Here is a 26,714-nt window from a genome sequence, read left to right as displayed (position 1 = left end):
TTTTTTTTTTTTTTTTTTGACAGGCAGAGTGGACAGTGAGAGAGAGACAGAGAGAAAGGTCTTCCTTTGCCGTTGGTTCACCCTCCAATGGCCGCCGCGGCCGGCACGCTGCGGCTGGCGCGCTGCACTGATCCGATGGCAGGAGCCAGGAGCCAGGTGCTTTTCCTGGTCTCCCATGGGGTGCAGGGCCCAAGCACTTGGGCCATCCTCCACTGCACTCCCTGGCCACAGCAGAGAGCTGGCCTGGAAGAGGGGCAACCGGGACAGAATCCGGCGCCCCGACCGGGACTAGAACCTGGTGTGCCGGCGCCACAAGGCGGAGGATTAGCCTAGTGAGCCAGGGCACCGGCCTAATATGCATAGTTTTATAATGAAAAGTTAAAATATCTTGTTATATTTGGAGCACTCTAATCAATAAAATGCAGGTTCAAAATCAAACTGACTCACCAAAAAATTATGCAAATGTTTACACAATCCAGAAGACTGCCCTTGGCCATGAATGTATCATTTATATCAGCAGCAACTCCTAGGGTATTTCCTTAAATGAGCCATGACTGCACTAGTTTAAAAAAAGCATTAGCCAGACTGTCCTCTTAACTGAAACAGTAAAAATATTTTCTTCAAACAAGTTTGAAAGGAGATGGGGAATCTCTGGTACGAACTCTTTTAAAAATTCTATTGACCTTCCTGCTTTAAATAAATGAAGGTGATGAAGGAATGTCTCTCTACAGAATTACTGCAGTATTCTAGTATTCAGTAACATTATAGATTGCTCTTCATGCTAAACTCCTCCAGCTTGGAGTCTTTTCAAGTAAATCACAGCATTCAGTTGCATCTTTTGTCTACAAATACATAATAAGATATATTATATATAGATAGATCTCACAATCTAATAGTTGTCTATAAAATTATAAATGCTTTAATACTAAAGTTTAACTTATTCTACACTTACAAACTAACTTTAAACCCAAGTATATTGTCTTTAACTCATTAAAGATGATAACTATTTTAATTTATATCACCTAAGGAAAATTTTCATTTAAAGAATTAAATTCCATATTCACAGATAAGAACACAAATACTTTTATCATCAGTTGGCAGATGCTAAGGAAACTAAGTATTATCAGGTGTATTGCATTTTGAACATGAACATGACTCTTCTATGGCTTTTCTACTAATTCTGTGCTATAATCTGGACATTAGCAATGACAGAAGAACATTTATTCTTTACTTCCTTCTCATTTTAGCACTATAGATAACAGCTGGTGACTTTAAAAAATTTTTTTTTATTTTTTATTTTTTATTTTTTTTTACAGGCAGAGTGGACAGTGAGAGAGAGAGAGAGAGAGAAAGGTCTTCCTTTTGCCGTTGGTTCACCCTCCAATGGCCGCCGCGGCCAACGCGCTGCGGCCGGCGCACCGCACTGATCCGATGGCAGGAGCCAGGTACTTATCCTGGTCTCCCACGGGGTGCAGGGCCCAAGCACTTGGGCCATCCTCCACTGCACTTCCCTGGCCACAGCAGAGAGCTGGCCTGGAAGAGGGGCACCGAGACAGAACCGGCGCCCCGACTGGGACTAGAACCCGGTGTGCCGGCGCTGCAAGGCGGAGGATTAGCCTGTTGAGCCATGGCGCCGGCCTAAAAATTTTTTTTAAGATTTATTTATTTATTTGAAAGGCAGAGCTACAGAGAGAGACAGAGAGAGAGAGAGAGAGAGAGAGAGGGGCAGAGAGAGAGAGAGAAGTCTTCCATCCGCTGGTTCACTGCTCCACTCTGATCCAGCTTCCCACTATCGGCCTGGGAAAGTAGTGGAGGACAGCTCAAGTGTTTGGGCCCCTGCACGCACGTGGGAGATCAGGAAGAAGCTCCTGGCTCCTGGTTTTGGCCTGGCCCATCCCCAGCCGTTGCAGCCATTTGGGAAGTAAACCAGAGGATGGAAGAGCTCTCTCTCTCATTATCTCTCTCTAATTCTGACTTTCAAATAAGTAAATAAATAAATCTTTGAAAAAAATATGGACCAGTAAGATTACAGATATGTGGGTCTGTATTCTAATGGTCTTACCTGTTGCCTGTATAGTGAGAGTTTTCCTTCAATTGGTTCATTTCTCATCATTTTCTTCTCAATCAGCTGATTGATCTGTGTATTTATTTCATTTATCTAAAACAATATGAAAATGAAAACTGTTAAAAACTCTCCCTATAATTACACAAACTAAATGACACCTGGCCAAACCCAAGTTTGAATTTATATGTTTTACCACCAGTGATTTGATGGAATAGTTGCATTAATGTTAAGAGTAAACTTACAATTATAATTTACATTTGCATGATACATATTTATACAATTTGACCATACAGACTTAACTGTCCATATCTAAATTATTCAAAATATGTTGTATGAAATATTTATGTATTATAACCAAATACATGTTTTTAAAAATGTTATCCCCTACCTAGGTTATGATTTTAGAGTTACTGCAAGTGACAAAGCAAATCCAAACAATACCTAGGGAATTAGTATGAGGAATTCATGAACCCAGCTGAGAGTTGACATGGAAGACATCTAAAACCTTTCTCAGTGCTCATGATTTGTGACTAATGGTCTACAGTCATTAATCTAAACCCTTCCAAAATAGAAGAAAACCAAACAAACTCAATGGAAATATAGAGTCCCTCAACAAAAACAAAATACAACATGGTTTACAGTATATCCTTTGAAAAATTTGTAATTTTTAAAACTATTTTCTTTTCTTTTCTTTTCTTTTTTTTTTTTTTGACAGGCAGTGTTAGACAGTGAGAGAGAAACAGAGAGAAAGGTCTTCCTTTTTCCAGTGGTTCACCCCCCAAAATGGCCACTACAGCTGGCGTACTGCGCTGATCCGAAGCCAGGAGCCATGCACTTCCTTCTGGTCTCCCATGCGGGTGCAGGGCCCAAGCACTTGGGCCATCCTCCACTGCCTTCCCAGGCCACAGCAAAGAGCTGGACTGGAAGAGGAGCAACCAGAACAGAACTGGCGCCCCAACCCGGACTAGGACCCGGAGTGCCAGCACCGCAGGCGGAGGATTAGCCTAGTGAGCCACGGCAACGGCCTAAACTATTTTATTTTCTAAGATTTATTTATTTTTTGAAAGAGTTACAGGGAGAAGGACACACACACACACACACACACAGAAAGCAAATCTATCTATCTGCTGGTTCACTCCCAAGATGGCTGCAAGAGCCAGTGCTGGGCCAAGCTGAAGCCAGGAGCCAGGAGCTTCAACCCAAGTCTCCCATGTGGGTGGCAGGGTCCCAAACACTTGGGCCATCTTCCATTGCTTTTCCCAAGCCATTAACAGGGAGCTGGATCAGAAGTGGAACAGCTGGGACATGAACTGATGCCCATATGGGATGCTGGCGCCACAGGTGGAGGCTTAGCCTACTATACCACAGCACCAGCCCCATGATGATACTATCTTAGTGTTTTCTTTTTTTTCTTTATTTTAACTTTTATTTAATGAATATAAATTTCCAAAGTACAGAATATTGATTACAATGGCTTCCCCCCATAACGTCCCTCCAACCCGCAACCCTCCCCTTTCCCACTCCCTCTCCCCTTCCATTCACATCAAGATTCATTTTCGATTCTCTTTATATACAGAAGATCAGTTTAGCATACATTAAGTAAAGATTTCAACAGTTTGCTCCCACACAGAAATATAAAGTGAAAAATACTGTTTGAGTACTAGTTACAGCATTAGATCTCAATGTATAGCACACTAAGGACAAAGATCCTACATGAGGAGTAAGTGCACAGTGACTCCTGTTGTTGACTTAACAAATTGACACTCTTGTTTATGGCATCAGTAATCACCCTAGGCTCTTGTCATGAGTTGCCAAGGCTATGGAAGCTCCCTGAGTTCACTGACTCTGATCATTTTTAGACAAGGCCATGGTCAAAGTGGAAGTTCTCTCCTCCCTTCAGAGAAAGGTTCCTCCTTCTTTGATGACCCATTCTTTCCACTGGGGTCTCACTCGTGGAGATCTTTCATTTAGTTTTTTTTTTTTTTCCCCCAGAGTGTCTTGGCTTTCCATGCCTGAAATACTCTCATGGGCATTTCAGCTGGATCCGCATGCCTTAAGGGCTGATTATGAGGCCAGAGTGCTATTAGGACATTTGCCATTCTATGGGTCTGCTGTGTATCTCACTTCCCATGTTGGATCATTCTCTCCCTTTTTCATTCTATCAGCTAGTATTTGCAGACACTAGTCTTGTTTATGTGATCCCTTTGGTTCTTAGTCCTATCATTACGATCAATTGTGAACAGAAATTGATCACTGGGACTAGTGAGATGGCATTGGTACATGCCACCTCGATGGGATTGAATTCGAATCCCCTGGTATGTTTCCTTTTTTTTTTTTTTTAACTTTTATTTAATGAATATAAATTTCCAAAGTACGGCTTATGGATACAATGGCTTCCCCCCCATAACGTCCCTCCCACCCGCAACCCTCCCCTTTCCCACTCCCTCTCCCCTTCCATTCACATCAAGATTCATTTTCGATTCTCTTTATATACAGAAGATCAGTTTAGCATACATTAAGTAAAGATTTCAACAGTTTGCTCCCACACAGAAACATAAAGTGAAAAATAATAGATGATTTTTTAAATGATGATGAAATCAGATCAGACCTATTGTCATGTTTAATCCCAGTGAGAGTCAAGTTGGGAATTGCTAATTTCTTCTTCTTTTTTTTTTTTTTTTTAACAGAAGATCAGTTTAGTATACATTAAGTAAAGATTTCAACAGTTTACACCCCCATAGAAACACAAAGTGAAATATATTGTTTGAGTACTCGTTATAGCATTAAGCCTCAATGTACAGCACATTAAGGACAGAGATCCTACATGAGGAGTAAGTGCACAGTGACTCCTGTTGTTGACTTTACAAATTGACACTCCTGTTTATGGCATCAGTAATCTCCCTATGCTCCAGTCATGAGTTTCCAAGGCTATGGAAGCCCCTTGAGTTCTCCGACTCTTATCTTGTTTAGACAAGGTCATAGTCAAAGTGGAGGTTCTCTCCTCCCTTCAGAGAAAGGTTCCTCCTTCTTTGAAGACCTGTTCTTTCCACTGGGATCTCACTCACAGAGATCTTTCATTTAGGTTTTTTTTTTTTTTTTTTTTTTTTTTTTTTTTTTTTTTTTTTTGCCAGAGTGTCTTGGCTTTCCATGCCTGAAATGTTAGTGTTTTATTTCTAAAGGTAAAATGTTAGATACCAGCCGTCAATGAACATAATGACAAATTTAGTAATTACAATGCTGGCATAAAAGGCTAATAAAAATATACCAGCTTTAGAGCCGGCGCCGTAGCTCAATAGGCTAATCCTCCACCTTGCGGCACCGGCACACCGGGTTCTAGTCCCGGTTGGGGCGCCGGATTCTGTCCCGGTTGCCCCTCTTCCAGGCCAGCTCTCTGCTATGGCCAGGGAGTGCAGTGGAGGATGGCCCAGGTGCTTGGGCCCTGCACCCCATGGGAGACCAGGAAAAGCACCTGGATCCTGGCTCCTGCCATCGGATCAGCGCGGTGCGCCGGCTGCAGCGGCGGCCATTGGAGGGTGAACCAACGGCAAAAGGAAGACCTTTCTCTCTCTGTCTCTCTCTCTCACTGTCCACTCTGCCTGTCAAAAAAAATATATATATATATACCAGCTTTAAATGTAAAATTGCTGTATTATGCTTGGAAATAAAAATTAATTATATGTAAAGTATTTTAAAATTTGCTATCTAAATCATTATATAAGAAGGCATAAACATATGAATCAATTCACGTGTATTACTTTACATACTCAAGTTACTTAATTTCCTAATCAGGTGACTAGGCTTTTATAACATCCTGTGGATTAATTACCAGCATAATATTCTGTAAGTCCTCATAAAGGACAACTCCTTGTAAGAGGTTCCAGTTCTATTTTTTTTTTTTTTTTTTTAAGATTTACTTATTTGTTTGAAAGGCAGAGTTACAAAGAGGCAGAGGCAGAGAAAGAGAGAAGTCTTCCATCTGCTGATTCACTTCCCAAATGGCCCCAATAGCTGGAGCTGGGTCAATCTGAAGCCAGGAACTAGGAGCTTCTTCCAGGTCTGTCAGGTGGGTGCAGGGGCCCAAGGACTTGGGCCATCTTCTACTGCTTTCCCAGGCCATAACAGAGAGCTGGATCAGAAGTGGAGCACCTGAGATTCAAACCAGCACCCACATGGAATGCCGGCACTGCAGGTGGCAGCTTTTACCCGCTACACCACAGTGTCGGCCCCGAGTGTCCAGTTCTTGGTACAGATTTACTTAGAGCCAAGAATGAAACACAATAGAAAGCAGTGAACAAAATTTTTACAGAACTAAAGATGAAATAAAATTGAGAGCTATAAAAAGATGAGTCACTTACTTTAGATTCAAGTTCAAGAAGATCAGAATGGGTCATAGCTGGCTCTGAAACCACTTTTTGTAAAAAATGCAATTCCTTTTTCTTGTTCTCTAATTCTTTAGGAAATTTTTCAGTTACCATATATGAATTAAATTTTATCTCTTCTTCTAGTCTCTTCATTAAGCCTTCAAAAACAAAATAAATAGATATTAAGCCCGAAAATATAGAGGGATATTGTGTATACTTTTTAACATACAAGACCTAGAGAGTAAGGCATATCTCTCAAAAGTGTTCCATATAATATCTAGTATAATACAATAAAAGACTGGCCATTGAATTTTTTGATGTTAACTGGAATGATAAGGAAGCATAACTTATATGAAAAGAAAATGTAAGTAATTACAAAATAACTAATAATATAATCTTTCCAAATTACAACCTAATTCTTTAATATGCCACAATATGCAAAAATAACATTTGCAGGGCCAGATAGACTATTGGGTCACTCTTTGCCTACAGTATAGAAATCCAGAAACCAAGTGACAACACTTAAATGAATCTAGACCAGATAATCTCTTTGCAAGAAATTATTTATTCTTTTTCTTTTGTAATACTTCTGATGTAATTTATTTTTCTAGTCATATTTGATAATATTTAAAATCTGTCAGCTTCAAACCAACTAAGACATTACCAAAGGTAAAGTTAAAATCTGAAAAAGGAAAATAAACTATCTACATTCATAAATGTCCTAGGTTTTCCATGTTTTAGTAGTTTACAGCTAAGAAACAACAAACTATATTTTTAGGATTAATAGTTTTCTTATTTTGGTGGAGGGACAACTACACACACACGATTTTCAGTGAGTAATGGTTTTGTTAACAAATTCCCAGCCTAGAGAGCTTTATAAAGTTTATTTCAGATCTTTCCATGACACATTTACAAATTCTGGCTTGACTTTTTAAAACGCTGGGTTTCCGGTTTAAATAATCTACGCAAATAGATTGCATAACAAATCTGGCCCAAAGCCTTAAAATTATTTTTAGTTCTGTTGTGTTAACCATATAAAACATGTCGAAATTTATTATTGTCAAATTCACGAGCTTTCTACTCATTCCTTCCATTTTCCCCCTTTTTTCCGGATTGGAGAAAGTGCCACACTACAATTAGGCAGTTACTCCATGTAGTTTCTGATGAAATCTGCATCTGGCTTCTTTAGTTATTAGATGACTAGCTTTTCTATCTCCAGGTTCTTTTTTTTGTTTGTTTGCTTGTTTTTTTTGACAGAGTTATAGACAGTGAGAGAGAGAAAGGTCTTCCTTCCTCCACTGGTTCACTCCCCTAATGGGCGCTATGGCCAGCGCTGTGCCGATCCGAAGCCAGGAGCCAGGTACTTCTTCCTGGTCATAAAAGGTTTATTTATTTATTTGAAAAGCAGAGAGAGAGAGAGGTCTTCCATCTGCTGGTTCACTTCTCAGATGGCCAAAAAGGCTGGAGCTGCGCTGGTCCAAAGGCAGGAGCCAGGAGCTTCTTTCAGGTCACCCATGTGGGTGCAGGGGCCCGAGGATTTTGGTCATCTTCTACTACTTTCCCAGGCCATAGTAGAGAGCAGGACTGGGAAGTGGAGCAGCTGGGACTGGAACTAGCGCCCATATGGGAGGCTGGCACTGCAGGTGGTGGCTTTAACCGCTCACACCCCTGTGCCGGCCCCAGAAGAGGCATCTTTGAACTGCTAGTTCATTCCCAAATAACCTCAACAGTCAGGGCTGGCCCAGGCCGAAGCCAAGAGTTTCATTTGGGTCTCCCACATGCATAAATGGGGCCCAAACACCTGGGTCATCTTCTACTGCTTTTCCTAGGTCATTAGCAAGGAGCTGGATCAGAAGTGAGGCTGTGGCACAGTGGGTTAATGCTCTGGCCTGAAGCTCTAGCATCCACATGGGCGCCGGTTCAACACCCGGCTGTTCCACTTCCAATCCAGCTCTCTGCTATGGCCTGGGAAAGCAGTAGAAGATGGCCCAAGTGCTTGGGCCCCTGTACCCACATGGGAGGCTCAGAAGGAGCTCCAGTCTCCTGGCTTCAGATTGATGCAGCTCCAGCTGTTATGGCCAATTAGGGAGTGAACCAGCGGATGGAAGACCTCTCTCTCTCTGCCTCTCCTCTCTCTGTAACTCTGCCTTTCAAATAAATAAATAAATCTTAAAAAAAAAAAAAAAAGAAGTGAAGCAACCTGGACATGAGCGGGTGCCCCTAAGGGATGCCAGCATTACAGGCAGCGGCTTTACCCACTATGCCACAATGCTGGCCTTTTTATTTATATATATATATATATATATATTATTTATTTATTTATTTGAGAGGTAGAGTTACAGACAGTGAGAGGAAGAGACAGAGAGAAAGGTTTTCCTTCCATTGGTTCACTCCCCAAATGGCTGCAACGGCCGGAGCTGCGCCATTCTGAAGCCAGGAGCCAGGTGCTTCTTCCCGGTCTCCCGTGTGAATACAGGGACCCAAGGACTTGGGCCATCTTCTACTGCCTTCCCAGGCCATAGCAGGGAGCTGGATTGGGAGAGGAGCAGCCGGGACTAGAACCAGCACCTATATGGGATGCCCCCGCCACAGCACCGGCCCCTGCTGACCTCTTATGTTTTTAAAGATTTAAAATTTTTTCTAAGATTTATTTATTTGAAAGAGTTAGATAGAGGGAGAAACGGGGGCGGGGGGAGAGAGCGAGAGTGAGCAATCTTCCATCTGTTGGTTCACTCCCCAGTTAGACACAATAGTCAAGAGTTGAACAGGATGAAGCCAAGAGATTCAAATGAGTGTCTGACATGGGTGGCAGGGGCCCAAACACCTGGGCCATCTTCCACTGCTTTTCACAGGCCATTAGCAGAGAATGCTGGATTGGTAGTAGAGTAGCCAGGACATGAACTGGCGCCTATATGGGATGCTGGAGTCACAGGTGGTGGCTTTACCCCACTATAGCACAATTCTGGACCCAAGATTTAAGATTCTTAATATTTCTCTGTTTAAAAAAAGTTTCAAATTCTAGAAAATACAAACTAATCTATAGGGACAGAAAGCAGATTAATGGTTGCCTAGACACAGATAGACAGAGAGGAGCAGGAAAGACACACTACAAAGAAACACAAGGAAACATTCAGGGGTGATGGATATGTTTGTTATCTTGATTGAAGGTTGATGGTTTCACCAGTGTGCACCAATGTCAAAACTTACCAAGTATACACCTTAAGTATGAAGTTTATTATATTTAAAAAGTTCATAGAAAAACAGAATTAAAATAGAATGTGAGGGGCCAGTGCTGTGGCATAGTGGGTAAAGCCACTGCCTGCAGTGCCAGCTGCTCCGCTTCCGATCCAGCTCTCTGCTATGGCCTGGGACAGCAGTAGAAAATGGCCCAAGCTCTTGGGCCCCTGCAACCAGGAAGGTCTGGAAGAAGCTCCTGGCTCCTGGCTTTGGATCAGCCCAGCTCCAGCTGTTGTGACCATTTGAGGAGTGAACCTTTCCCTCTCTCTCTCTCTGCCTTTCAAATAAATAAATAAATAAATAATTTAAATAAATAAATAAATAAACTAATTTGCATTCCTGCAAAAAAAAAAAAAAATGTGATGGGGCTGGCCCAGTGGTGTAGTGGGTTGAATTGCTGCCTGCGGTGCCAGAATTCCATATGGGTGCAGGTTCGAGTTCTGACTGCTCTGTTTCTGATCCAGCTCCCTGCTGATGTGCCTGAGAAAGCAGCAGAGGATGGACCAAGTGCTTGGGTCCCTGCACCCATGTGGGAGACCAGAAAATGCGAACTGTTGTAGCCATTTGGGTAGGGAACCAGCTGTGGAAGACCTCTTTCTCTCCGTCTCTCCGGCCCCCTAACTCTGCCTTTCAAGTAAATAGATAAGTGTTAAATAAAAAAACAGACTCGGGGGGGGGGGGGCTGATGTTGTGGTAGAGTGGTTTAAGCTGCTGCCTGTGACACTGGCATCAGTGCTGGTTCAGGTCCCAGATGCTCCACTTCCAATCCAGCTCTCTACTAATGCACCTGGGAAAGCAGCAGAAGATGGCCCAAGTATATGGAAAACCAGGATGGAGTTCCTGGTTCTTGGCTTTGGTCTGGGCAGCTCCAGATGTTGCAACCATTTGGGGAGTGAACCAGTGGATGGAAGTTCTTTCTGTCTGTCTCTCCCTCTTTCTATAACTCTGCCTTTCACATAAATAAATCTTTTTTAAAAATGTAAATTTTCCATGAACTCTTTGAAGCCACCTCGTGCGTTAACAAAGTTGTTAAAAAAAAAAAAAAAGAGTATACTGGGGCCTACACTGTGGCGTAGTAGGTCAAGCCTCCAGCTGCAGTGCCAGCATCCAATATGGGCACCAGTTGGAGTCCTGGCTGCTCCAATTCAAATCCAGCTCTCTGGTGACGGCCTGGCAAAGCAGTAGAAGACGGCCCAAGTGCTTGGGCCCCTGCACCCGTGCAGGTGACTTGGAAGAAGCTCCAGGTTCCTGGCTTCAAATCAACCCAGCTCCAGCTATTGCAGCCATCTGGGAAGCGAACCAGCAGATGGAAGACCTGTCTCTCTGTCTCTCCCTTTCTCTGTAACTCTGCCTCTCAAATAAATAAATCTTAAAAAAAAAAAAAAAAAAAAGAGTATGCAACAAATTTTATGTTTTTTTTTTTTTTTAAAGAGATTTATTTGAAAGAGTTACACAAAGAGAGGAGAGGCATGCAGAGAGAGAGAGAGAGAGAGAGAGAGAGAGAGAGGTCTTCCATCTGCTGGTTTACTCCCCAATTGGCTGCAATGGCTGGAGTTGAGCCTATCTGAAGCCAGGAGCCAGGAGCTTCTTCCACTGCTTTCCCAGGCCATAGCAGAGAGCTGGATTGGAAGAGGAGCAGCTGGGTCTCAAACCAGCACCCATATGGGATGCCGGTGCTTCAGGCCAGGGCGTTAACCCACTGCATCACAGCGCCGGCTCTGACAAATTTTATGTGTTTTTTTTGACAGGCAGAGAGGACAGTGAGAGAGAGAGGTCTTCCTTTACCGTTGGTTCACCCTCCAATGGCCGATGTGGCTGGCACTCCACGCCCATTCGAAGCCAGGAGCCAGGTGCCTCTCCTGGTATTCAATGTGGGTGCAGGGCCCAAGGACCTGGGCCATCCTCCACTGCACTCCCGGGCCAGAGAAGAGAGCTGGACTGGAAGAGGGGCAACCGGGACAGAATCTGGCACCCCAACTGGGACTAGAACCCAGGGTGCCCGCGCTGCAGGTGGAGGATTAGCCTATTGAGCCACAGCGCCGGCCAAATTTTATGTTCTTAAGAAATGTATTAGGCCGGCGCCGTGGCTCAATAGGCTAATCCTCCACCTTGCAGCGCCGGCACACCGGGTTCTAGTCCCGGTCGGGGCGCCGGATTCTGTCCCGGTTGCCCCTCTTCCAGGCCAGCTCTCTGCTATGGCCAGGGAGTGCAGTGGAGGATGGCCCAGGTGCTTGGGCCCTGCACCCCATAGGAGACCAGGAAAAGCACCTGGCTCCTGGCTCCTGCCATCGGATCAGCGCGGTGCGCCGGCTGCAGCGGCGGCCATTGGAGGGTGAACCAACGGCAAAGGAAGACCTTTCTCTCTCTGTCTCTCTCTCTCACTGTCCACTCTGCCTGTCAAAAAAAAAAAAAAAAAGAAAAAAAAAAGAAATGTATTATTATTTTTTTGAGAGGCAAAGAGACACAGACAGAAAGATCTGCTGTCTGCTTGCTCAGTTCCCAGCCTGTAACAGCCAAGAATGCCAAAAACCGGGAACACAATCCAGACCTCCCATGTGGCTGGCAGACACCCTACTACTTAAGCCATCATCACCTGCTGCCTCCTAGGTCTACACTGGTATGAGGCTGCAATCAGGAGCTAAAACTAAACAATGAACCCTAGTACTCCAATATGGGATGAGGGCATCTTTAACTGTTAGGTCAAATGCCAGCTCCTCCTCCTTCAAAATTTTAACTTACACTTTAAAAACTAGTTTTTAAAATGTTATCTTTGGTCTGGCGCTGCCACCTGTATCGCCGGCATCCCACATCATGACAGTTTGAGTCCTGGCTGCTCCACTTCCAATCCAGCTCTCTGCTATGGCCTGGGAATGCAGTAGAACATGGCCCAAGTGCTTGGGCCCCTGCACTTGCAAGAAGTTCCTGGCTGCTGGGTTCGGATGGGCCCAGCTCTGGCCTTTTTGGCCATTTGGGGAGTGAACCAGTGGATGGAAGTACCTCTTTCTCTCTCTCTGCCTCTGCCTCTCAAATAAATAAATAAATAAATCTTTAAAAAATATTATCTTTGAAACTGGTGAAATTGAACACAAGGTCACTAAGACTCCACCAACCTTTTTTAGTGAAAACATTTCACTGACCCTAATATAACTAAACGAGCAGTTTCTTTTATGTTAGAAATTTCATGAACATATAATGCATAAAGATATACTAACTTAAAAAGATGTATCTATGCACTTACTTATTTAAAAGGCAGGCAACAGGCCGGCGCTGCGGCTCACTAGGCTAATCCTCCGCCTAGCGGCGCCGGCACACTGGGTTCTAGTCCCGGTCGGGGCGCCGGATTCTGTCCCGGTTGCCCCTCTTCCAGGCCAGCTCTCTGCTGTGGCCAGGGAGTGCAGTGGAGGATGGCCCAGGTGCTTGGGCCCTGCACCCCATGGGAGACCAGGAAAAGCACCTGGCTCCTGGCTCCTGCCATCGGATCAGCGCGGTGCGCCGGCTGCAGCGCGCTGGCCGCGGCGGCCATTGGAGGGTGAACCAACGGCAAAGGAAGACCTTTCTCTCTGTCTCTCTCTCTCACTGTCCACTCTGCCTGTCAAAAAAAAAAAAAAAAAAAAAAAAAAGAAAAGGCAGGCAACAGAGAACGAGAGAGAAGAGACAGAGAGCTTCCATCAATAGATCACTCCCCAAATGTCCACAATAGCCAGGTCTGGGCCAGGCGGAAGTCAGGAGCCAGGAGCCTGAACTCCATCTGGGTCTCCCACATGGCTGGTAGGGTCACAAGCACTCAGGCCATCTTCTGCTGCTTTCCCAAGCACATTGCAGAGAGCCGGTTCCGATGTGCAACAGCTAGGAATCGAAACAGCACTCCAATAAGGGATGCTGGCATCAAAAGGGGTGGCTTAACATACTGTGCCACAACTGCTGGCTACCCTATAAACATTTTTATAAGCCAATTTTATCACTAAAATTTTAGACTTTATTAAACTAAATAATTGAATATCTATTTACTTCATTCTGAGGATGCTGAATCAACCCTTCTGTTTTTCCATTCTCCAGAAAAATGTCAATGAAGTAGGAAATCCTACTACTCCCTACCTACCATAAAATACATACATCATAATTAAATTTGTATCTATCTATATTTTCAGTCACCTTTTTTTTTTTTTTTTTTTAATATGCTTCCCCTCCTACCTGTGGAAAAGTTAATCCTTTTCCTATCAGGAGTTAAGCTTTTAACTGCCACCTCCCAACCATTTAACAGGATATTTATTGTGCCTGCTCTGTGTAATTTAGTGTGTGAGTACCTGGAAATACAAAGACCAATTATGACTTGATGACTATCCTGGTTTAGCTGATAATTGGTATGCTGTGGAGATGGCCATAGAACACTTGCTGGAATGAGTGGGGACAAGGGAGCACCGAGGGGGTTGTTATCACTTCTGCTTTTGCCTCCTGAATCTCGAATCCCCATTTGCCTGAGGACACGAACACAACCAACCACCACCCTCCTTCAGTGCAGGCACAGTACTGTCATTCTCATTCACACCCAGGCTTCCTCTCTGGCCTTCCATTGGAAGACAAGCAGAAAAAAGAAATCTGCCTTTTGGCTCACTTCTCTGTTTGCTCAGCCTAGTATAATCACATTCAGTCAGGCCACTGTCCCTTGGGACAGAAAGCCTTCTACCCCTTCACCTTTTCGACTGAACTCAACACCATTGCCAGTATGTCCAGGAAGCCATCTGACAGGCTTTGCACCTGTGTTCTCATAGAACCCTGTTCTGAGCTCCATCAGCACAGACCTCCTGCTACCCTAAAACTGTCTACTACTTGTCATTTGTCCATTATATTGTAAACACTTTAATAAAAGTATCTTTGCTTTCTAATCTTAGCGCTTAGCACAGTATCTGACAATGTAGTGATGCTCAATAAATTTTGAATTAATAGACTATTGATTTGGGACACTTTTTTCTTACTACATAACAAAGCAATGAATGCTATTGTTTGGTAGCATCTACTAACATACTACTCATACTCATATTTGAAACCATATCCTTAGAGATGACAAAAACCCAGGACTTTTTTCATTTTACAACTAAGTAAATAATTATATATTTCCCAGACCAATTTCTTATCAGACTAGAAAGCCAAAGTAAAATAAAGTCTACTAACTCAAATAAAAAGATTAAATGCTAATAAAACTATAAATATCTTGGCTATTCTATCTTGTCATTAGGATTAAAACAATAGGAACAAATATTTATAGGATAATAGATACTCCAGAAATACATGTTCAGGCTAACATTTTAAGTTGTATCAAACTGCTGATCAGTTAATTTTCTGCATACTAAATCTCTTACTCTTTGAATCCATTACCTGCATTTCTGAAAGTTCATTATTAATGGTAAGTTCTAATAACATCTCAGCAAAAGCAGGCCTACAGAAATTACTAACTGATGTTAATTTTTAATTGGCTGTAATTTAATGGCTTTGTTTTGAAGATCCTAAGTTTTACAGTAAAGATGTGAAGGAATGCTATATCAAATCCAAATTACATAGTCTAAAAAGATGTATATTGTCCTAAGAAGAAAAAAAAAACAAGAAAAAAACTATTTTATGTTAAAAATTAATATTCTCTGAGAAAGTAAAAAGTTCATGAGTAAGGAATCAAGAACACCAACAACCAAATACATGTCAACTTACAAGTACTTCTTGAGTCAAAAATTATGACTCAAGTGAGTTTTAAAAATTATGTGGAAAACTACTAGTTAACATGTATAAACTATTCATTTTACACAGAGCACTGCACTGGCTTTCTTAAGTTAACAATTAAGCATACCATATTTCTTTGATTTTTTAAGATGTCATCAAACTGTTAGATATAATCAATGAAACTACAGTTGCAAAATTAAAATGGGGAAAAAAATAGTGTCTAGAATTAGGCAACAGTGGTATTATCTTTTTGAATAGCTTTACTGAGATACAATTTATATGCCATAAAATGTATTCATTTACAGAGCACAAGTCAAAGATTTATGGTATGGCCGGCGCCGCGGCTCACTAGGCTGATCCTCCGCCTGCAGCGCGGGCACCCTGGGTTCTAGTCCCGGTTGGGGTGCCGGATTCTGTCCCGGTTGCTCCTCTTCCAGTCCAGCTCTCTGCTGTGGCCTGGGAAGGCAGTGGAGGATGGCCCAAGTGCTTGGGCCCTGCACTCGCATGGGAGACCAGGAGGAAGCACCTGGCTCCTGGCTTCGGATTGGCGCAGCGCCAGTGTAGCGGCCATTTGGGGGGTGAACCAATGGATAGGAAGACCTTTCTCTCTGTCTCTCTCACTGTCTAAATCTGCCTGTCAAAAAAAAAAAAATTTACGGTATATTCACAGTTCTGCAATCATCAGCACTTTCAACTTTAGAACAAAAAGAAGCCTCTATGTGCATTAGCAGTTCCTTCCTATCTCCTGCTTCACCCATACCCCAGAGCTGTGCTCTTAGCCCCAAGCAACCATTACTTCTACCTCTATGGGTTTGCTTATTCTGGTCATCCATATAAATGGGATCATACACCAGTGGTCTTCTGTGACTAGTTTCTGACATCTATCCATGTTATAGCATGTATCAGTGCTTCGTCCCTTTTGTTCAGAATGATATTTCATCATATGGACAGACCTCATTTTGTTTACCTACCCATCACTTTAGGGACATATGAGTTGTTTCCACTTACTGGCAATTATAAAAAAATGCTGCTTTGAACATTTGTATTCAAGTTTTTGCATGAACATATGCTTTCAATTCTCTCAAGTATATACCTAGGAATGAAAATGCTGGTTCATATGGTAGCTCTGTGTTTAATGTTTTGAGAAACTGCCAAGATGTTTTCCAAAGCAACTGCATCATTTTACATTTCCTGTGGAGGGTATGTATGTATGAGGGTTTCAATTCTTCCACATTCTCATCAAAATTTGTAATCGTTTATTAGAGCCATTCCACATATTATAACTTACAATATTGCACAGATCACTACATAAATTAACAATCAGCTGTACATTTACATTGGAATATTTCTCAAATACCAATGAGAGCTTTGCACTGCTCTATTATTTATTTATTTACTTATTTATTTGACAGGCAGAGTTATAGACAGTGAGAGAGAGACAGAAAGGTCTCCCTTCTGTTGGTTCACCCTCCAAATGGCGGCTACGGCCAGTGCGCTGTGCCGATCTGAAGCCAGGAGCCAGGTGCTTCCTCCTGGTCTCCCAAGCAGGTGCAGGGCCCAAGCACTTGGGCCATCCTCCACTGACCTCCCGGGCCACAGCAGAGAGCTGGACTGGAAGAGGAGCAACTGGGACTAGAACCAGCGCCCATATGGGATGCCAGCGCTGCAGGAGGAGGATTAACCAAGTGAGCCACGGTGCCGGCCCCCTTGCACTGCTCTTTCAGTTTGCATGGTAGCCCTTCTGATAAGCAAAATCAATTTTAAAATGTAGAAGATATGTTTGGTGGTGTAATCTAAATTATTAGAACAGTTTATCTTCTGGGTAAAGCTAATGGGAGAACACAGAAAGACATACCCATGCCTGTAGCACTGCTATTATACAAACCCAAATATAAAAACATTCACTTTAAGGGTCCAGCATTTAACCCTTTTTCTTTATAGCTCTAACTCTAAGAGAACTATTTACTTTTTCCATCATTTTCATCCTAACAATGAGAGGTCTTGAATAAGCTCATGGAAAAATGCACTTACAAGAGAAACCGTGCATGGATTTCAAAAATTTTTTTACCAAAATAAGTTTTATCTTTTCATTCCATTTTCCATGAACTTTCTGAAGTACTGTCATACTTTACACACACACACACACACACACACACACACACACACACCAGAGGGCCTCCTTTCATGGTTGTTATCAATACCTTTTTATCCTCTGAAAAACTAGGTAGGAATTTTTTTAAACCCAGGTGAAAACCTAAAGATTTCTTCATCAAATCTCTCTTTCACCAGCTAGGAAATTATGCTCTAAAATGCTGCTGTATCACTTAAAAGTAATTAATTCCCATTAATTGATTGCTTTTAGGAAGATCCTAGTGTAAATTAAAATTTCCTAATCATCTATATGGCATGCAACACTTTCCACTTACTTTCAGGCTTTGCATCCGCTGCAGCGTGGCGCATGCTTTTCAGCTGATTCTGTACTCTTTGCAGTCTCTGCACTGCATGAAACAGCTTTAAAATGCAATTAGATCTATTACTTGCTTAGTTTATTAAAACTTACTACTCACATAGGCAAGCAATGGAAAACACATATAGCTATTATCATATAAAAGGAACAAATAATAAGAACAAAAAATTACTATATTAAGCCCAAAATATAACTGGTTCTCTCTATATACTTTATGAAACATTTTTTTAAAAAGCTTTCAGAAATGTTTCTTTAGTTAATTGTTGGATTTGGAGATTAAAGAAAAATGCTGTGAAATAAATATATGCACCAGGCTACCCTTATTATAACTGGGTTTGTTCTTAATTCTAAAGCATGCTAACAGTCTCACAATTTTGTATCTGAATCAGAAACGTATGCGAAGCTACCATTCAAGGCTCAGGCAATGCAGCTGACTGCCTCGATGAGATCACCATGGAGCCACATCAAGCGCCAACAGAGCCAAACATCTCAACTGCCAATTTAGTAGGAAATGAAGCTGGCTGGAAATATATTTTTAATGTAGAAGTCTATTCAAATTTTATAACAGGGTTTTAATAAATAAAAATAATACTTTCAGGCCAAATTATTTTTTCCTTAACCAGCTTTTTTAAAAAAATTATTATTTTTTATTTGAGAAGAGCAAGACAGAGTACTCCCATTCCCAGGTTCACTTCTCAGATGCTGACAACAGCCCCACCCTTTTGGCTGTAGCCAGGAGCTGGGAACTCAATCCGGGTCTCCTTGCAGTTGGCAGGAAACCAATTACTTGAGCCGTCACTGCAGCCTTCCAGGATCTGTACTGCCTAAGAAGCTGGAATCAGAAGCTGTAGGTAGGTACCAAACCCAGGCTCTGATATAGAAAACATGAATCTTACCTGCGAGGCTAAACACCAGCCCCAAGGCAAAGTTTAAAAACATGGAGTGTGGGGCCGGCATTGTGATTCAGAAGGTTGAGACACTAGCAGTGAGCAACACCAGCGGCTCGGCCTCTGATCCAGGCCCCTGCTAACATGTCTGTGAAGGCAGGGGACGAGGGTCCAAGTACTTGGGCCCCTGATACCTATATGGGAGACCAGGATGGAGTTCCTGGCTCCTGGCTTAAGTATGGCTCAGTTTTGGTTGTTGCAGCCATTTGGGAAGTAAACTAGATGATAGAAGTTTCTCTCTCTCTCTCTCTCTCTCTCCCTCTCCCCCTCCCCATCTTTTGTAATGTTGGAACAAGAGCTAAGCATAGGCCAAAAGATAATATATACAGAGTATTGACCCCAAAAGGTGGTATTGCTATTGATATCACAAAATATTCTTATTCAAATTACTATTCCACCAAGTTAACAAAGGGAAATGTCAATTTTTACAACCCTAAAATTATTTCTTTCCATTTGCAATATAAGAAACAACTATTTCTTTCACCATGAGAATATGAACTTTTATGTGGATACCTGATTCTTTTGTTCCAGTTTCTGTTGTGCAAGAAATTCTTCTCTCTCTTTTTCAACTCGAAGTTGCCTTGCTATTTTAAGCATCCGTTGATGATTCTGAACTGTCTCTACCTACAGTAAGGGGATAAGCAGTACGTGTCACTGTCAGGTCTGAGAAAGAAATGAACATGTCATGTGACTCAGACATCCACTTATCATTTCCTTTTGGTAAACAGTACTTCCCAGAGATGACAGCAAAGCTCTAGACTCTAGGTCCTTAAAGTTTTGGGCTACTGCCTAGGGAGATTCCCTTCCCGTCAATTTTATTTGAGTCCATCTTCAGATGTACACCAATGCCTGGCTTAATCTTTATTTGCATTCCTAAATCTCTGAATGTCTTTGGGACTTTGAGCCAAAGTCTTACAGTGCTAATTCTTGCCTTACCCTTTTCTTCAAACGTTCGACTCTTTTAATGAGCTGATCCTTTTCTTCCTCCATTGCACTGATATCCTAAAAAGGAGTAGAGAACATTATAAGAAAAAGTATGCTTTGTCTGTAGGATTCAGTTAAGCTTTTATGTAATTATATGTCTACCATTTCATCTCTTATAATCAGAGCATTAAGGAACAGAGATCTTCCCTCCAATAAAGGGCATTTCTATTTTTCTCCAAGGTTCTTTATGCAGGGTAATTTTTTTGGCAGTTTGGCATTCATCAAGAAAAGCAACTAAAACAGGTTCTAATGCAGCAAGGTAAAGCTGCCAACTAGCACATTTGTGTTCTGATTCCAAATATGGGCACATGATTTTTCAAAAATCTTCTTTAAGGAAAGTGTGCAGGTCTAAATACGTGAACAACAGCTGCTGACATCCCATCTGCTCTTATATATCAATCCATATATTCTTCCAATTTTCCAACAAAATTAATTTTAAGGGGAGTGAATCTGGTGTTATCAAGGCATAAATGTGCTGATTAACCAATTCCCTCCCTGAAAATGACTTCAGAAATAGACTACCTTCATTTTAACCAATTTCATAATATTTTGTAATGAAAAAAACCCTTCTTAAGCCTAAAAGCTCAACTATTATAGTAATACAAAATATGAAAATAGACATGATAGTCAGTATTGGCAGAATTTGGTACTACTACTACTGGTAGTATTAGACGTCTTAGAACGTTTAGGTTTTTTTTTGTCATTTTGGTATACTCATACGGATATATGGGAGGAACTCCAGAAGAACATCTATCACTCTTCTTCTATAAAATTTCTGTAAGATTTCTACAAAATTTTTAAGTATCTACTTAAGAGTCTTTCTAGACCACTGATCTGAGTTCTTCCTACACTGCTAATATTCAACAAACTCCCACTGAAGATCTGCCATGTGTCAGGCACTCTGACAGACACTGGGAATTTAGCAATGAGCAAGATATACAACATAGTCCCTGTCTTCATAGGGCTTAAAGATATTTAGGAAAACAGATATTAAGGTAATTTTAAGCATGATGACTATTACCAAACAAAGAAGAATTGAAGGAACTAATCTATTCAGGGAATTAGGAACCATCTTCTTCTTCTTTTTTTTTAAAGAATTTATAGAAAGCAACTTCTAATATTCCTGATTGAGAAGATAAAGATGGCAATGATAACTCAAGAATTCAAAATCCACTGAAGTCAGTATCACAGTAAGTGTTTTGAGAAAGAATATAAATGTCTAATGAGAAGGTAAAAAAAATTTTCTGGATAACACTGAATAACAATACATTCAGAGTCCTAAAAATTTTCATAGTATTTACAATTCCATTTCTAGAAATGTATTCTAAGGAAACAATTACAGATACACAGAAACAGATAGGTAGAAGATAATCATAGCATTATCTATGATAATAGAAAATGAAAACAAAAAACTAAAAAAGGTTTTAAACTACCTATACTATAGAATACAATTTGGTCATTAAAAATCACACTGTAAAAAGTTAACAATGGGAATATATTCACAATGTAATGATTTCAAAAACAAGATACTAATAATTACGTATAGTATGATCCCAACTATATATATATATATATATATATATACATACACACACACACATACACAACCCAGTAACAATTAGTTTTTTCTTTTTTCTTTTCTCTATTTTCTACACACACATACACATATAAACCAGATAAAGATTCAGAACGTAATATTTTTAAATCCATACTGGTGGTCTATATAGTATACAAAAACTCATCATGAATTTACCCTAGCCTCATTTCCTTAGTAAAGATCTTCCAAAGGTTGAACAAACAAAAGAAACTGCCATTTGCTGTAACTAGTCTCCTCATAGTCTTAAGATTCATAATGAATTTAACTAAAAACTAAAATGTTAACTCTAATATTATACAAATCCAAAAACATTATATTCCAAAAACATTCTATCTTCTTTTCTTTACCCTTCTTATTTCTGCTGTAGAAAATCCAGATGTCTTGAGCTGCTCACATTCTTTATGCAAAGTTTTAAAGGCTTCCATCAACTCTTCATACTAAAAGAATAAGTTAATAAATTATAAACTAATGACTAGATCCAATAGACTTTTCTTCATCAGGTTGTCTACCAACTTACAGTGATTACTTCAATCACTGTAAGAACAGCATTCAATACACATTCTTAAAATTTACATAGGACAAAACAGTAGATCTGTACAGCTTGGCCACTAAGTATTTCCCCAGTTTCATTTCTAGCTATTCTCCCATCTCACATGCTATACTTAGCTATACTGATATTCAGTACTGGCAACATTCCAAGCACTCACCTCCAGCTTACACAACCTATTCGCTGTGAGAACCCCTCCCATCCCTAGCCCAGGTAATTCCTGTTTATCCTACAGGTCTCAGCATAGATTATCAGTATTCTCAGAGAAGCCTTCTCTGACCTTTCCTATCACTGTAGATATGACATAAAATTATAACTGACCAGCTACTTGTCTGTCCATTAGGGCAAGCCAGGAGAACAAGACTCATCCTCAGCCGGCGCCATGGCTCACTAGGCTAATCCTCCGCCTTGCGGTGCCGGCACACCGGGTTCTAGTCCCGGTCGGGGCGCCAGATTCTGTCCCGGTTGCCCCTCTTCCAGGCCAGTTCTCTGCTGTGGCCTGGGAGTGCAGTGGAGGATGGCCCAAGTGCTTGGGCCCTGCACCCGCATGGGAGACCAGGAGAAGCACCTGGCTCCTGCCATCGGATCAGCGCGGTGCGCCGGCCGCGGCAGCTATTGGAGGGGGAACCAATGGCAAAGGAAGACCTTTCTCTCTGTCTCTCTCTCACTGTCCACTCTGCCTGTCCAAAAAAAAAAAGAAAAGAAAAAGAAAAAAAAAGAAAAGACTCATCCTCATGCGTACATTGTACATCCCTAGGATCCATCACAGTACATAACAACCCAAACAGATGTTCAATAAAGCAGTTGAATGAACGAAAAAAAAATCACAACTTTACTAAATTTGTAAAAATAGTATTTTTGGTAGAAAAGATAGAAAATTATTTTTCTTGACTAATCATATCCTATACATCTACAAATTATTCATTCTAAAACTCTTCATTCAGAAAGGTAACATACATTTTTCTAAAGACTTATTTATTTGAAAGGAAAAGTGACATAACGAGAGACAGAGATCGTCTGTTGGTTCGGTCCCCAAATGGCTGCCAATAGCCAGGTCTGGGCCAGGCAGAAGTCAGGAGCAAGGAACTACATCTGGGCCTCCCAGGTTGGTGGCAGGGACACAATTACTTGGACCATCCACCGCTGCCTTCCCAGCAGAGAGCTGGATCTGAAGCAGAGCAGCCAGTATTCAAACTGGCACTCCAATATGGAATGGCACTGCAACAAGTAGTGGCTGAATCCACTACACCACTATGCCACTTGCATAATATGCATTTTTTAAAATTAAGGTCTCTGGAACTGGCCATGTGGTGCGGTAGCTTAATCCTCTGCCTGCAGTGCCAGCATCTCAAATGGTTGCTGGTTCTAGTCCCCGCTGCTCCTCTTCCAACCCAGCTCTCTGCTATGGCCTTGGAAAGTAGAAGATGGCCCAAGTGCTTGGGCCCCTGCACCTGCATGGGAGACCCGGAAGAATATCGTGGCTCCTGGTTTTGGATCAGCCCAGCTGCGGCCATTTGGGGAGTGAACCAGTGGATGGAAGACCTTTCTCTCTGTGTCTCCCTCTCTCTGTCTGACCTTCCTGTCTCTCCCTCTCACTTTCTACCTCTCAAATAAAATCTTTAAAAAAATAATAAAAAATAAATTAAGGTCTCTGCTGATTGGCTAAATGTGTAAGTCATTACATACACAAACATAATATGCTTAAAGAACAAATATTTCTTTATGATTATACTAAAATTCCTCTAGAGGATTTTGTTTTTATCAAATTTATTGATGGAAGTGGGTAGGAGGAGAAAACATTCCACATTTATACTTCCCTATTTCCTATCCGGTAAAAGTTTCAAAGGTAAGGACAGGATGTCCTCATTCTGTTTCTCCTTGGCATCTACTGTGACATTTGACATACTTATTTACACAAATATTAGCTTAAGAGATCAATATTGACTTTTTCTGAATGAATGCCATGCCTAAAAAATAACAAAATACGTAGATGGAAAACAAAAACACACATTTGGTTGTTAATATTCAAATATTGAACAACCAACATATAGAAGCAATCACACAAAATCCTCGGGGAAAACAAAGATGAATAAACACACGTCGCTTGTCTCCACAGACCTCAGGCTCTACTGGGAAAGAGAGAGCGACAAACTATTCACAAGAGGCGTGTATCAGTGCACTAATCATTCTGTTTAACTGCTATGAAATAAACGGGCAACACATTAAACAGAGGCAATTGTCTTTTTAACCAAAGTCCTCTAAAATCTATGCCTGTTTTATCTCCTACAGTCTGACCACTAATGTGCTTTGGGATCCCAGGACCAAGAGTGAGATCACTTAGTCCTCAGTGCACAGAGATTTAAGACCTTAGGCCAGGGGCCGACACTGCGGCGCAGCAGGTTAAAGCCCCAGCCTGCAGTGCCAGCATCCCATATGGGTGCCAGTTCAAATCCTTGCTGCTCCTCTTCTGATCCAGCTCTCTGTTATGGTCTGGGAAAGCAATAGAAGATGGCCTGCACCCACATGGGAGACATGGAAGAAACTCCTGGCTCCTGGCTTTGGATCAACACAGCTCCAGCCATGGTGGCCATCTGGGGAGTGAACCAGTAGATGGAAGATCTCTCTCTCTCTGCTTCTGAGCCTTTTAAATAAATAATTTTTTTTTTTTTAAAAGAAGAAGATCGCACAAGTCCTTGGGCCCCTGCACCTGCATGGGAGACCCGGAAGAAGCTCCTGGCTTCAGATCAGCTCAGCTCTGGCCGTTGAGGTCACTTGGGAAGTGAACCAGCGGATGAAAGACCTCTCTCTCTCTGGCTCTACCTCTCTCTGTAACTCTTTCAAATAAATAAAATAATCTTAAAAAAAAAAAGAATATGAAATCTTCTTAAAAAAAAAGATACCTTAGGCCAGAACCCAGTGTTACCCCAAAATTCTAGTGAGAACACACTGAGATTTCAAACTACCAGACCTTTATCCTCCATCTGCTTGGCAAGTCACTTTGAGACTTTAAGTCTAGCTTCTCTGCTTATTTCCCTGCAGGGGCTCACATGTCTCAGCTTGCCTGGGATACTCTTGATTTATTAGCCCTGGTGTAATTTTTATGATGGCCCATTTTCTCTATATTTGGATGACAAACTGAATAGGTACTTTACTGAGCAGCAAAAAGCTCTGTAGTCTCAAGCCCTAGGTCCCATCTAGCTAAAGTGCTGAGTAAAAATTACCCAAAAATTTTAATTTCAAGCTTTTTTTCTATCCATATACTCCTATCACTGAAGCAGAATTTTTGTGCAAAAGTCATGTTAACATGTGACTACGGTAGAATCAGTGATACCTTCTCACCTTCTGCTGCCAACTGGAACAACAGAAATAGCAAGAAAAATTAACTTGATTACGTGCACCTCAAAATCCATTGCAGATAGCTCAAAATGCCCTTTTGGTATTGCATACCTGTTTATTGGTGTCAGCCACAGTTTCATCCTGAAGAAACTCACTTGGCACCTCAAGTTTTATTAAAAAACGAGCTAAATATGCTCTCTTCTTCAGTTCGTTAGTCCTCTGAAGAAGCCAGTGGAGCACTGGGTAAATTACAGGTTTGCTTCCAATCACCAGACCCTGACGGAAAGTACTCCTGAGAAAACAAAAGCACACGTGAGGACACACACACACACACACACACACACATATACTTATCAGGGCGTCTTGCAAAGAGATAGACAGTATTTGCTCAAAATCAGATTTACAGGGGCTGGCGCTGTGGCGCAGCAGGTTAACGCCGTGGCCTGAAGTGCCAGCACCCCATAAGGGCGCCTGTTCGAGACCTGACTGCTCCACTACCGATCCAGATCTCTGCTATGGCCTGGGAAAGCAGAAGACAGCCCAAGTCCTTGGGCCCCTACACCCGCATGGGAGACCTGAAGGAGGCTCCTGGCTCCCGGCTTTGGATCGGCGCAGCTCCAGCCGTTGCGGCCAATTGGGGAGTGAATCAAAGAACGGAGGACTTTCTCTCTCTCTCTCTGCCTCTCCTCTCTGTGTGTAACTCTGACTTTCAAATAAATAAATAAATCTTTAAAAAAATCAGATTTATAATGTCCTGATTGCTTTCTATAACTTTTTTTTTTTTTTTGACAGGCAGAGTGGACAGTGAGAGAGAGAGAGAGAGACAGAGAGAAAGGTCTTCCTTTGCCGTTGGTTCACCCTTCAATGGCCACCGTGGCTGGCGTGCTGCAGCCGGCGCACCGCGATGATCCGAAGCCAGGAGCCAGGTGCTTTTCCTGGTCTCCCATGCGGGTGCAGGGCCCAAGCACTTGGGCCATCTTCCACTGCACTCCTGGGCCATAGCAGAGAGCTGGCCTGGAAGAGGGGCAACCGGGACAGAATCCAGCATCCCGACCGGGACTAGAACCCGGTGTGCCGGCGCCACAAGGCGGAGGATTAGCCTATTGAGCCAGGGCACCAGCAAAAACTTTCTATAACTTCTTTAAAAGAATAAACCCAAGGCTATTTCAAAGTCAGTCTGTACATTAATTAGAAAAGATGGAAAGTTAAGCCTTCAAATTGAAGTAGCCAAGGAAGTCAAGTTGGAACCACTAATTGGTACAGTCAGTCTCAATACTTCAATGACTGGGCAATGTTTAAGTTGTTTTTATTTAGGATGACAGATAAATGATAAAATGGTAGAGAATTTATCTGGCTTTATTATTATTATTATTAAGGCAAAGATCTGACTCATTTAAGATTTCTACATGACAGTATATTAGAAGGTTTAAGATGGGGCCGGCGCTGTGGCTCACTTGGTTAATC

General features: G+C 41.8%; 1 protein-coding gene across 6 annotated transcripts in view; it reads right to left on the bottom strand.

The window, feature by feature from the left end:
- Nucleotides 1–26,714, bottom strand: part of IFT81 (intraflagellar transport 81) — a 128,726-nt gene that overhangs the window by 58,059 nt on the left and 43,953 nt on the right. For all 6 annotated transcript variants that reach the window (XM_070066172.1, XM_070066173.1, XM_051826756.2 and 3 more), the window contains 7 exons: nt 25,362–25,542; nt 21,715–21,804; nt 19,723–19,788; nt 19,300–19,410; nt 17,799–17,883; nt 6,421–6,584; nt 2,063–2,158 (listed from right to left, as the gene is read on the bottom strand). In XM_070066172.1, coding sequence (XP_069922273.1) covers nt 2,063–2,158; nt 6,421–6,584; nt 17,799–17,883; nt 19,300–19,410; nt 19,723–19,788; nt 21,715–21,804; nt 25,362–25,542 — 793 coding nt within the window. The remainder of the gene's footprint in view (nt 1–2,062; nt 2,159–6,420; nt 6,585–17,798; nt 17,884–19,299; nt 19,411–19,722; nt 19,789–21,714; nt 21,805–25,361; nt 25,543–26,714) is intronic.

This window comes from Oryctolagus cuniculus, chromosome 21, assembly GCF_964237555.1.
Source record: "Oryctolagus cuniculus chromosome 21, mOryCun1.1, whole genome shotgun sequence".
Lineage (NCBI taxonomy): Eukaryota > Metazoa > Chordata > Mammalia > Lagomorpha > Leporidae > Oryctolagus > Oryctolagus cuniculus.
The sequence above is the reverse complement of the archived record's forward strand: the minus strand, read 5'-3'. Positions and strand labels throughout refer to the sequence as shown.